This window comes from Branchiostoma lanceolatum, chromosome 17 (genome assembly GCF_035083965.1).
Source record: "Branchiostoma lanceolatum isolate klBraLanc5 chromosome 17, klBraLanc5.hap2, whole genome shotgun sequence".
NCBI classification, from domain to species: Eukaryota; Metazoa; Chordata; class Leptocardii; order Amphioxiformes; family Branchiostomatidae; genus Branchiostoma; species Branchiostoma lanceolatum.
Window position 1 is genome coordinate 8967058 of NC_089738.1, and position 13268 is coordinate 8980325.

Sequence of the window (13268 nt, forward strand, 5' to 3'; positions counted from 1 at the left end):
TGAGTTGTTCTGTAGATCTTAATTTTCCCCTTGATTTTTTTTTTTTAAATAATCCATTACTCATTGCAGTCTGTTGCTACTACTGCCAGTACTATGTGTACAGTCTAACTTGACTGTAGAATAGTCAAAAATAATTTTACCGTAGATTGTTACCTATAACTTGTCTGTTTACATGCACATGTATGGTTGGGTGCATCTTGTATGAAGTGTGATTTTACGTTGTTTGAACAGTTTAAAGAATTATATAACTGTTAAATAGTAAAATGAATGTACTATGCTGTTCTATGTTTCATGACTGTTCTATCAGAAGTGGCAGTTAGCACCCGTGGTAAGTGATGTCAATCAAAAACAACTGCTGCACTGTGATTGGCTGCTTGATGATGAGATCACAGATGGCTTGCCAATCATTCCAAGCACCATATTCTCTCCTTAGGCTTGTCTAACTCACACAGATTTCATGGTCTCTTGTTGCCACACTTCATGAATGACTTAATGCATGGTCACATGCAAGAATGGGGCTTTTAGAACATTAACTTATAGTCTTTGCTTAGTAGTACTTATAACCATGAGTTACAGTGTGCCTTTTGAAAGCTTATGCACTTGAAAATAGGTTAAGAAGAATGTTTTGAAGATAATTGAGAAATACTAAATACACGGGATATAAGGTCCAAAAGACATGTTTTCTCAATATAAGTCATTTGATGTACATGTATCTGAATTTGTAGCTTTTACTTTAAGTAATTGGTATTTTTAAGTATATTTCTATAATAACTTGACAACAGTAAGCATGAAAACTTGAGGAAGTGCTTTATAATGCCCAGTTATCATCTGAATTTTTAAATTGGTTGGTTATGAAATGATATAAAGATTGGTTGGACTTTGTCTCTTTCAGGCCCTTTTTGAGCTGAAGTTTGAGTTCCTGAAGATCGTGTGTAGTCATGAACACTACATTCCCCTCAACCTGCCCCTGCAGAGGAAAGGCTACATGCACAGGTTCCAAGGTGGGTTCTTCATGTGGTCTACACTTGCTATGTTTTAAAGATCTATATACATGTACATTATACTAAGTCATTTGTTTGGTACATGCACTCTTGAAATAGAGAGTCAGACATTTGATTAATGTGATACTGTAAATGTAGAACTGTTTGCGGTGGTTTTATGTTCGCGGTTTTTGTGTTGAACTCTTTACCGCGAACTTAAAACCACCGTGATAAGCCATTACATTGTGTGACTGTAGCGCTAGTATTGTTTCAGACACAAACTCAAAGCCACTCCGTTTTCTCCCTACCGTGAAATTAAATCCCCACGAATATTTCTGCATTTACAGTAACAATATGATTTTCCTTTTCCATGCTGTTTAAGAACAAAAACAATTTGTAGACTCCAGAAACAAAAGGTTGCTTTTATTCAAAATGCCATTACAGCCCTGGTATGAATACAAGCCAAGTCAAGTCAAAGTTTATTGCACAGCAATTGTAACAGGTACAATGTAAGGCAAAATACTACTGGCTACTTATGTCAATCAAACTACCAGCAAGTATAGGATGATAGAAGCTTGTGGAATAGGTAGATTGCTTTTATTAAAAATGAGTGTGAATCAGAATGTAACATGATGAATCTACATGTCCAGATGCCATAGGGCACACCCACATAGTGGTCGGATTCTTTGGTGAGGGAGGAATAAGCCTGATTGACATAGAGGATGGTAAGACCATTGAGTTGGCTGAGCTGGTGAGCTGGGGTGGTTGTGGTTGAAAACTACAGGCAACAAAAGTACTGGGCATGTAAACCCCATGGCCACCTCCTCATTTCTTACATGCAGGAAAAGTCTTCCCTGTCCTGTGCAGACTAAAGTGATTATTTTGGACAAATTGAAAAACTTAGTCATTCAGTCCTTGAGCTGAATCAGAGATATTGACAGATTTTGTGATGTCTTACAGTGTACTGTATTACCTAAAACTGCAACAGACAAAATTTAAGGGACTAATCTTATTTACATATAGACCCTTACTACATGTAGCTTGTCTCAGAAAAGGTAAACAAGGTCTTGAAATCTGCGGAGGTTCCACATTTTAGTCCATGTCTAGTCTACTAAAATTCTCCCAATTTACCAAATTTAACCTTCTCCCTGCTGCCTGACCAATAGAGAGATGGAAGGGGAGGGGGCAAAAATAAAAGTTTGTTGCCTGTCTATTTTATACCCTGCTTGGGGCAAAGGGTATACCAACATTGATTGGCCGAGCTGTGGTGTTGATGCCATCTGTGATGTTATGAAGGGTTAAGGTATTGAATCTGACTGTGACAACCTGCAGTAGATATGGAACTGTCTGAAACATAGTTTTTACATACATGTAGTTTTATTTCATATTATATAGTTTCTCAAGGTGCAAGCATTTTTTCCATCTTCCACCTTGTAAGATACAGCACAATCCCTATCCCTTTAATTGGTGCCTTATTTTTAGTTAGCTGCTTGGTTTGTATTATAGAAATTCTTCTGACTATAAGTTTCCACCACAACATTTCACTTCACACCAATTTTGTGCATTTTCCCCTGTCCACTAGCTGAAGGAGGCGTCATGGCCACTTTGAACCCAGGTATCAAAGTACACATTGTAATGTTGAAATGCTTGCTTCTCCTTCTCTTGAATAAGGGAGTTGATATGCAGTATCCTATGGGTAGCCTTGTTTGCTACATGTCCATCTAGTTTGTAGAAAACTGGAGGTGAGAAAGGTGTTTTGGTAAACTGTGCTATGAACTTCAAGGTACATGTATTAATTTTCATACATGTACATGTATAAGGTAGATAGGGTATGGAGCATGTTTAGTGGTGTAGGTGCATGGGTATAGTACATGTAGATTTTACAGGGTGGTAGTTATTTATTAAGGGTTTTTGGTATTGCTTTCATGAAACTGGGTACTGTATTGCTGGTGCTTACTACATTCCTTCATTGTGTTTGAAATTTTCCTCAATGATATGTTAGCTACAGTCTAGTGTGGACTTTCTTGTATGTATTATGAGCATATTATAATTGATAAGGGTATAAATCCAATTCAAAGATGGACTTGTTTGTTGCGGAATGTTGTTCTGTTTGGTTATTTTCAAAGCAGCTGAAATAGATGCTTACTGTGCTCAAAGCATCTAAAACATCTCCCTCATGCAACTGTTGTAGAGGCGCTTGAGTTTACAGAAAATGTCTACATGTACATGTGTAGGTTGTATGGAATGCCATTTGTAATGACTGTTTGATGTTTGAGTTTTTATGCCATTGAATTAGATGAATTCAGAGGTTTTAGTCAGTGATCATTCTGTGTTCATGCACCACATTAAAACCATCACTGTGAAAAAACTTAGTAAATCTTTGTGTACTATTGGAACTACACAATAGAAAAAAAATAACCTTTATAGAGAAAGTCTTATTTTGCTGACAAAAGACAGCAGATGCGATCCGAAACATCTGACCCTTTGTAAAACATATCCAGTTGCTTAGGTAACTTTTTTATTTAAGTATCTTATTATCTGAATGTCTAACCTTCATCAATGTATGAACTATTCTGTATCAAAGTTAAACTGCAGTTTCCAACACAAGAATTAGAACTTACCCAAATTTTCAACTGATCGACTCCAGTCGTTATCAAGAATGAGCAATACACTGTCCCTGTGAATGTATGAACTAAAGTTTATAATCTTCCAACTGTTCCCCCCCAGACCAGCAGCAGGAGTTCTCGCTGACAGACGACTACTGTAAGCACCACTTCCTGGTGGGGTTACTCCTCCGAGAAGTCAGCGCTGCCCTGCACCAGCCGAAAGACGTCAGACAGTTCGCCGTCTCTACTCTACGCGACCTGCTTGCAAAGCACTCTTTCGACGACAGATATCAGTCTAAGGTAATTTCTTTATTAAGATTTATTACATACATAAAGTAGAAGAGATGACACCATCTTTGGAAATTGTCACCCCAGAGAACAACATAATACCATGATGAATACATGGTTAACAGCACGTTGCATTCAGCAACATGATAGATACAAGCACAGATATCGATACTGGTAAGAGTACATGACATTGTGTAAATATGACAGTAGCATAATTCAATTACATTATGTTCACAGAGAAATACGACAGCAATACAATTTCAATATTGGAACACATAAGTTCAAACACTGTATAATATACATTACACTCTCATATTGGGATGACCAATATGAGAGTGTAATGATAACAATTAATTTTACATTGTACAAATTTCCGTCTGATGTTGAAGTAACTAGATGAGATATATGATAGTGATATTTCATTAGTTATAAACATAGTCATCACATCTATTTCAAAAATATTTTAAGAGAAGACAACATTTAAAAACATTTCTAACATACATTGTACATTATACAGTCCTATTCAAAACTACTTGAATATGCAAGTGTAAACCCCAAAGGGGCGAGTACGCCGCTCCCGGGATTAGAACCTGCACCAATCCCGATCCGCACGGCTTGGGAAATCAACACGCTAACCACTAGGCTAAATGGTCCGGACCAGTTAGACTGGTCAGTTAGTGGAGGTTGATCCCCACTTTTACACAAGTTCATCGATCTGTCATAATGCTTATCTTATTGTTACTGCCAGCTGTGATAGGTGTACATGACTTGTAGCTTTGGTGTTTTTAAAAAATCATGTGCTGTGGACAACAGTGCTTGGCTCTGGCACAGGGGAAGGACTTGTTTTCATCTTGTGAATATGCCGAATGGTGTAAAGAACAGCACAGATCACTAAAAGCCCACCTACTACACTCAGAAAAGCAGCAAGGAAGGTAGGGAGGGAGAACACGCCAGAGGTAGGGCCAGCAATGGTACCGGGACTGACAGCAGAATATGCTAGTGTCCGAAACGTTGGCTTCCCAGACTGAACAAAAGGAGAGAAGGTGCTATCTTCAAACAAGCCAGTTGTGAAGTGAACGTCAGGTGTTGTGTCAGTTGTTTGAGAAGATGGTTTTCCTGGCTGATCAAAAGAAGAGAAAGTGGTGACTGTAGGCATGCCTGATGTAGAGTCAACATTATGTGTTGTTTCTGGCCCTGGGGAAGACTTTGTCATCATCAAAGTTGATATTTCTGATTGATCAGAAAAAGGAGGAGTATTGACTGTATCAGTACCAAATGTTGTGTCTGGGATAGGGGAAGAAGTTGGTTCCACTGATGTGGTAAACCCTGACTGAACAGTTTTAGTCGAGGCTCCTAAAGTGGAGTTAGATGCCACGGTTGTTTGTTCACAGATCAGATCTGCAAAGCTTACATTTTTCAAGTATTGGCCTTGAAGATTGATAGGTCCAGCACATCTGATCTGATTTTCAAATGGGTAATGACCTGTCATCCGCTGTCGAAAGGGAAGCATCCTACAGTCACACTGCCAGGGGTTGTTGCCAATTTCTGCAGTTTTAATATCCCAAGAGTAATCTGTGTCAACAGTATAAACGGAGGCCAATATGTCGTATGCCTGATATGGTAGTGTATCCATTTTGTTGTTTTGCATGGAAAGTGAATACAGCTTTGATCTGTTTATGTTGTGTATGAGCTCCACAGGAAAAGTGTTGATATGGTTAAAGGAAATGTTGAGTTCCTTGAGCAGGGGCTTATTCGCCAATGTGTCCACTGCAATGCGGCTAATGTTATTGCCCTGAAGTTTTAAATCTTCAAGTGTGCCCAGTCCCATTACTAAGTCTGCTGGAAGACTTGTCAACTGATTGTCATGGAGATACAAAATCCTCAGATTCCCAAATCCCTTAAATATATCATCTGGGAGACTGGTCAACTGGTTGTCATGGAGATGCAATCGAACAAGACCATTAAGTCCCTTAAATATGTTAGCTGGGATGCTGGTGAACTGGTTTCCATTGAGATTCAAACCCAACAAGTTAACAAGTCCCACAAAGAGATCCTCTTGGAGGTGGCTCAACTGGTTCTGTCCAATATCCAAGAAATGGAGGTGACTAAGTCCTTCGAATATGTTCTCTTGAAGGATGGTCAACTGGTTCTGGCCAATTTTTAAGTCCCAGAGGTTACTTAGTCCTTCAAATATATTCTCTGGAAGGCTAGTCAACTGGTTCTGCTCAATGTTTAAGTCCCAGAGGCTACTAAGTCCTTCAAATATATTCTCTGGAAAGCCGGTCAGTTGGTTGTGGTTAAGATACAAAGTCCTAAGGTTACTAAGTCCCACAAATATGTCAGCTTGGAGATGGGTCAACTGGTTATACACAAGATCCAACCGCTCTAGTTTACCAAGTCCCATAAATATGTCAGCAGGGAGGCTGAGCAAGCTGCAGTGGTTCAGATCCAAGCGCTTCAGATTACCAAGTCCCTGAAATAAGTCAGCTTGGAGAGTAAAGAGTCCTCTGTTCCTTGTGAGAGTCAACCTCTGCAAGTTAGTCAGACCTTGAAATGCTCTCTCATCTATCGTGACGATCGAGTTGAAATTAAGGTTTAAATGTACCAAGCTCTTATGTCTTGAGAAGTCAGACTGGTGTATGGTTCTGATGTCATTTATCCCCAAGTTTAGCTCCGTAATGTTTGTAGGCAGGTCTTGAGGAATACTGGTGAGGCCTTTCACACTGCAGTCACAGACTAATGGACAGCTGCTGTTGCATGCTACAGTTGGTCCAGTTTCCTTCAGGATGATCAGCAGAAGGACCAGCACCTTGTTGGACATGTTGCCTGTGAATCTGAAATTGAAATATAGATGTTCAAACGTAGTAATGTCTACTAAGTTACTAAAATTGGCCAGGTCACATACATGTGTATAGGCCATGCCACCTGTATAAAATGTGTCTGAAGAAATCTCCAATGTAGCAACATTCCCTCTATAAAAATGCACTCTCTCTCCTGCATAATTGTTTTATCTCTGCATTTATAAACTGTGCATACTTGGGGGTACTACACTAGTGATCTCCAGATCTCAAACACACTGTTTTTCAAAGTGGCAGATACAATGCTCGAAATTTATTTTTAGGAATAGGTGCTCAGGAGCACTTGACAAAAAATTTGGATTCACAAAATGAAATAGATTGAATTTAAAATAAGAATATCAGTAAAACCTAATCTGATGGTTAGTGCCTCTTTTCAGACTCAGCGCTTGTGAAATTCTATAACTAACTTAAATTTTTTACAAGTCATACAATACATTTTTTTCCTACTAGAAACATGCTGTATTCTAGTGTACAGTAGTACCTACATGTACATGTACAATGTCATGTAATATCTAGGTGCACTGGTGTACCAACATTCAAACATGAGGTGCACAGCTCTGAAATGTAACCCAAGGATAAAGGTTGATAGACGTTACTGAATGTCTGAATTGTCCAATTAAGTTTGTTTTACATGGAGTAAAAAAGTCATGAAATATTCACAATATTTTGTAATCTACCAATTATATTAAACCCAGTAACTTGATAATCGAAGCAATTAACTCTAAGGTCTCGTAGTACTTAGCTTTTTTTTTACAAGGTCCAGTCAGCTTACAAATAAACTCATGGGGCAAAAAAAAAATTAATGTGTAATTTACAGTTGCTCTAAGATGTCAGTCTTCCCAAATTAAGCCATTGGACTCACCTGGAATCACTGTCTGCACTTACTCAGCAGATGTCACACTGTCTGTTGTCTATAGTTTTATGCTGTGGCTAGTTGTTGCTTATATTGTGCTTCTGTCAGACTCTGTAGAATCTGGGTGAAAATGGGAGGACTTTTCTAAACATGGTGCATGTAGAAATGTGAACCCTTGCCTTGATTTTTTTTTACTATTTCTGTGGAAATTTTCCAGATGATAACCAGAAATCCTGAATAAGTCTTAAAGTTCATCTACGTTCACTTGGTAGAAGTCATCGCGAAAACTGATTTTTAAACTGTTGCTCCTAATACTGTCTAGTCAAAAGTTTTGGTACATGTATATCCAACCTTTAGTGTTGGAATTGATGGTCAGAAATCTATTTTCATAGAAACAATGCATGGATTTATGTCATGGTCTAATCCTTGGTCTAATAATGTGTTGCCTCCAACTTAAGTTACCATATGCTGTGGGCATCTCTTGATATGTTTTTTCAAACTTTCATAACAATTTGAAAGTACTAAATGTAATAGAAGGAAGTAATGGTAACTTACTGAGAGACAGTATGCTCAATGGTAGCTCTTAGAGTAGAATCTTCAACCGTCCAATCTTGCTTGATTTGAGACAAGTCGAAGTTGTTGGTGCCTCCGTCATACGTGTATCAAACCACCTTGCAACTTTGCGGCTTGCATGAATGAAGGCGTACGCAGATGACCATATATATGTACATATAGTGTTTGCATACTCTTCAGGCCGCATCACTGACTAATCAACATATTGTTTATTGAATGGGTGGAGTAACTCGGAGAATCAAAAATTGTTGATATAAGCACTTGGAATTGCAATTAGAGATTTTTTGGGGGGGGCCAGAAACTGCCTTCAATGTTCCTGAAACCTGTCGTAGTGTAGATAGGAATAAATCAGATGTCTTGCTTTTCTTGAAAGGACAAGGAGGCAAGTCATAGCTTTCTAGAGGGTAGTACATGTCAATGATGTTCTACCTAACACAGTGATGATGATATGCCCATCAAGGATATGAAGTAGTTTTTTCCTGCTTCATACAAATTTCCTGTTTGCCAGGAAATACATTGGAGCCAAATTTTAATTACTTTCAAGTGACAAGGAAATTGCTTTTGACTTCTGTTTGTAAAGTAATTTCTTTTGTAGATTAGCTTTGATTTGTACATGTTGACATGCTTGAAATGGACGAGTTGCCAAGTCATAAAGGATCCCTAATACAAATAGATTATACAGTATTGGACCGGATCAAGTATCCTAGTATCTAAGTATGGTAGATCAGATGAGATATTTCATTGTCTTGTTCATAATGTCTAAAATTTACTTGCTTTACAGTACATCATCAATATGTATTTCTGACAAATGCAATAAAGACATAGGTTACAAGCCTCAATGGACCAAAATATTAAAGTTTCTGATTAATAAGACATAGCGCTTATTATTATGGATCATTTCAGGCAAGAATCGTACCGCCTTCTGCCCAATGTCTTTTTAACCTTCTCCCTGCTGCCTAACTCTGTAACCAGTAGAGAATGGGGTACCAAAATGGCTTCTTCAGTGTGCTAAAGGTTAATGATGTGCATGAGATTTAGAAGTTTTTTAAACTTTTAGGGCATCCAGAGTTTGTGCAAAGTTGGTTATCGTACTTGTAACTTTCTGAGCAATTCTACATTTTGTACATCCTTGCCATCCCAGGCTCACCACACTAACTCTGTAACCAGTAGAAAATGGGGTACCAAACGGCTACTTCAGTGTGCTAAAGGTTAATGATGTAGATGAGATATAGAAGATTTTTTCTACTTTTAGAAAGGAAAGGACAGTAATCTTGATCCAGTTTAGCTCACTGAAGAGCTAATCTTCCACTGGTTGTGACAGAGAAGACAGGCGCTACTGTATGTACAGTATTTACAGGTTCATTGTACCGGGGAAATTCCCCTAGCTCTTTTCGACAAGCACAATGAACAGTTGACCACACAGAGCATCCAGAGTTTGTGCAAAAGTCGTAACTTTCTGAGTAATTTTATATTCTTGCCCTTCCAGGCTCACCAGGCCAGGATAGCCAGCCTGTACCTCCCCTTTCTCAGCATCATCCTAGAAAACGTGCAGCGTTTGAACGTCCTGGATCCATCGCCGCACACCCCCACACCGTCGTCCACCACATCTTCCACGTTCACACGCTCTACGCACATCTCCAACGACAATCTGGCCAATGAGAGCCACCACACGCCGCTGCCCACGCGGTCCACGTCCGTGGATATGAACGGGATGAAGGGATCGATGACGCGAGACACCGTCAGTTCAAGTGTCTGGGCTCATATAGCAGGTATGTACTGTAAATGCCTTTAATTTCGTGAGAGAGAAAATGGAGTGTTTGCAATGATTTGTGGTTGAAACAATAGGGAAGGTGGGTAGAAGACAGAAGCAGCATTTTTGTGGTGGTTTAAAGTTTGGTGTGAAGAAGTCATGGCAAAATATGCGATTATTGAAAATTTCAATAAAAAGTTCAACATTTACAGTGTCATTCTTTGTGTGTTTTTATTTTACTGTAAAGAATATGGAAAAGCATAGTTTATTGAGAACTAAATATTCTACTTTGAGGAGGAAAATGTTATGTTCAGATTTTATATGCTAGAGATATTCCCTGCACTACATGTATGTAGGACCATGGCTTTATGTCATGTCCTAGACAAAAACTACTTCGAAGATGATGCAGATTGTGATGATTTACTGTGACCATTTTGTTGCAGTCGGAGAATTCAAAGAAAGAAGTAACACACTGTCAGGTATTCATATTTTCCAAGGGGCTGTTCAATGGAAATAAGGTCTACTTTGGTTTCTGTGCAAATTGTAACAGCCATTATGCTTGAAATATATAAATCCAAACAATTTTGTGTAAGGTTCAATTTTCAATGAAAAGATTTGAAACAAGGGCTCAATGACAGCAAGGAAATTGTAGTGCATTTGCTAGCAAATGTTTCCTGATTGTTGTGTATAACTCCATAGGGACCCCCAGTGGAAATATTTCCTCACCCATGCCGCTGAAGTTGGACACCAAACAGCGGTCGGACTCCAACTCTTCTCTCAGCACCGAGGCCAGTAACGGGTCACTACCCAACATGTTAGAGAGGAGGGATAGTGAGAGGCTGAAGGGGGGAAATACTGCACCAGGGCACTTCAGGTGTGTGTGTGTTTGTGTGTGTGTGTGTGTGTGTGTGTGTGTGTGTCTGTTTGTGTGTGTGTGTCTGTCTGTGTGTGTCTGTTTGTGTGTCTATGTGTGTGTGTGTGTGTGTGTGTGTATATGGTTGTGTGTGTGTATGTATGTGTATATGGTTGTGTATGTGTGTGTGTGTGTGAAAAATGTTATTATTCACGCCATCTTCATCTCCTTGTACTGCCTAACCACAAAATTTCTTTCACACTTCCCTTCTCTGTCTTAAGCAAAGATTTACATTAATGCACCATAAAATGATGTTTTTACCAAGCATTTTCCATCTCCTCGGTGCTGAAATGCCTTCTGTTGTGCATTATGAACCCTGCTGTGGCTAATACAATAAAAGACCCCTCATATACTGTTACATGTAGTTCATAGGAACTCTTGTGTTTTGCATAGCACATCTCCTTGGTGCTGAAAAGCCTTCTTATGCACTGTTAGCCTATAGTAGCTCTGTTGTGTATCATAGATATTGTCTGATGTTTTTTTATTTATCTCCTTGGTCTGAAAAGCCTTCTCATGTGCCTTCTGCTGTATAGTACGAAATTCACTGAGACTACATGTATCAAACCCCTGCCCCTTAATTGATGACCACTTGTCCATGAATGGCCTTCTGTTAGGGTTGTCACCAGGACCCATCCCTCTGTCCGGATCCCGAGCTGGATTGTTTTTACTGAAACGGAAAAAATGACACCCTGTCCCTCCAAACAATCTTAAATTCAGGATATGAAATCAATGAAAATGTATTTTTGTAAGCTCGAAAGGACAGATTTGACAATGAAAATTAATCAAATGGGCTCACAAACAATGAGTGGGATGAGAAAAAAGGTGCTTTGCAAAATGCTGAAGGAAGGAAAGATATACCAAAAAGCACACATTCTAGTCTATTAAACAACCCCATTTCTAAACAGTTTTATACTAATTTGTCCCCAGGAGTGCCTCTGCTGCCGGGACGTTCCTCAGACATGACAAGTTGGACGAAGGAGAGATCAAAGACCTTCTCGTCTGTCTGCTGTTCATCCTTAAGAACCTCAACGAGGGTAAGAATTCTTAAGAAATCTTACCACGATATTGCTCGTAGATACAAAATGTAATGAATTCCTTGTCAATACACACAAGAATATATCTAGTATACTTAGTCTGCACAGAGATACTGTAGCTTACGGTTTATAGTATTGGATTCCATATGTGATCTTTGAAATCAATTGTTGAAATATTCCAATTCACGTATGATTGAGTTGTTTATTGTTATCATCGTATCATAGTTCTGATTTTGAGAACAATTGTCACCCAACACATTCCATGTATCAGTAAGTATGTAGATTTATCTTGAAAAAGCAAAAAGGAGTTTCATTTTTTAACTACCAGGTATAGTTTCCTAAGTGTAGCTCTGCTTTGTGAAATATACTGTACTTCAAATGTTCCCAATGTTCAAGAATCAAAAGAAACTAACATCTAACAACTATAAGTGGTGCAAATTATTCAAAGACTCTGACAAATTCATGCTGTATACATGTACTCTCCAAGCAGATGTTGGGAGGTGAAAATCCTAACATCTTTATTGTGCGATTTTACACATTATTTCCATTCACAATGTAAAGAGCTTACCAACAAGCTTTTTGTCCAAAGTCACGTGACACGAACGGAAGTGTGATTTCAGGAATGGATCATAGGCAGTCAGTATCGGCCCCCGTCTCTGTTGGGGGATGTTAGAATGTTGCTGATATCACCCTTCCGTTCAAGTCACGTGATATAAGCTTCAGGTCATTTGAACTAAAAAAGGGTCAGAGGACTGACCAAAAGCTTGTTGGTAAGCACTTTACATCATGTTCAGAAATAATGTGTAAAATTTCACTAAAATTTTGATATGGTCACAGATGAACCGTCATATGATTCTGACATTTTTGGTTGCCTTTTTTTCTAAACATGCATGTCTCAAGCAAAAAGGACAGCAACATGTACATGACTTGTACAATGTACATGTGAAAAATGTGATCATAATGATTTTTACCTCCCAACATCTGCTTAGATTATATCCAGTCATCCACATCTCCCAAGTCTTGTTTTTTTCCTCACTGCCGCATGTTTCTCTTTGCGTTGCCATGGTAACAGTGTTTTTTAACGGTTCCCCCCCATGATTCCCTTGCACAGGGAAGTCATTTTCTAATCTTCCCCCAGAGATCCTGCATGCCTGGTGGCACCAGGCCTCTGAGTCAGACCACATGGAGTTCTTCACCATTCTGGAGTAAGTCTTACTCACTCTAAAAATGTAGCATTTTGTTGTGTGGTATGTGCCTAAGTGTATTCCTATGAATTTAATGGCATTCATATGATCCACTACTGAAACAGTAACTAAGAAACAGACAAATTTTACTGAATTCAAACCAAATTTTACGGAATACAATCGTACAATACGTACTATTAGTAAAACTATTACATGTAGTATAGGGCAT

At 38.8% G+C, this 13268-nt stretch overlaps 1 protein-coding gene across 4 annotated transcripts in view; it reads left to right on the top strand.

Moving 5' to 3' along the window:
• The window catches only part of LOC136422794 (dedicator of cytokinesis protein 9-like), an 84974-nt gene that overhangs the window by 47893 nt on the left and 23813 nt on the right, over positions 1 to 13268 (top strand). The window contains exons 32-41 of one of the 4 annotated variants that reach the window (XM_066410671.1): positions 308 to 328; positions 893 to 1001; positions 1631 to 1705; positions 2563 to 2595; positions 3708 to 3886; positions 9645 to 9927; positions 10352 to 10387; positions 10608 to 10782; positions 11749 to 11855; positions 12967 to 13060. In XM_066410671.1, coding sequence (XP_066266768.1) covers positions 308 to 328; positions 893 to 1001; positions 1631 to 1705; positions 2563 to 2595; positions 3708 to 3886; positions 9645 to 9927; positions 10352 to 10387; positions 10608 to 10782; positions 11749 to 11855; positions 12967 to 13060 — 1112 coding nt within the window. The remainder of the gene's footprint in view (positions 1 to 307; positions 329 to 892; positions 1002 to 1630; positions 1706 to 2562; positions 2596 to 3707; positions 3887 to 9644; positions 9928 to 10351; positions 10388 to 10607; positions 10783 to 11748; positions 11856 to 12966; positions 13061 to 13268) is intronic. The other 3 variants (XM_066410672.1, XM_066410673.1, XM_066410674.1) reach the window with 3 other exon arrangements.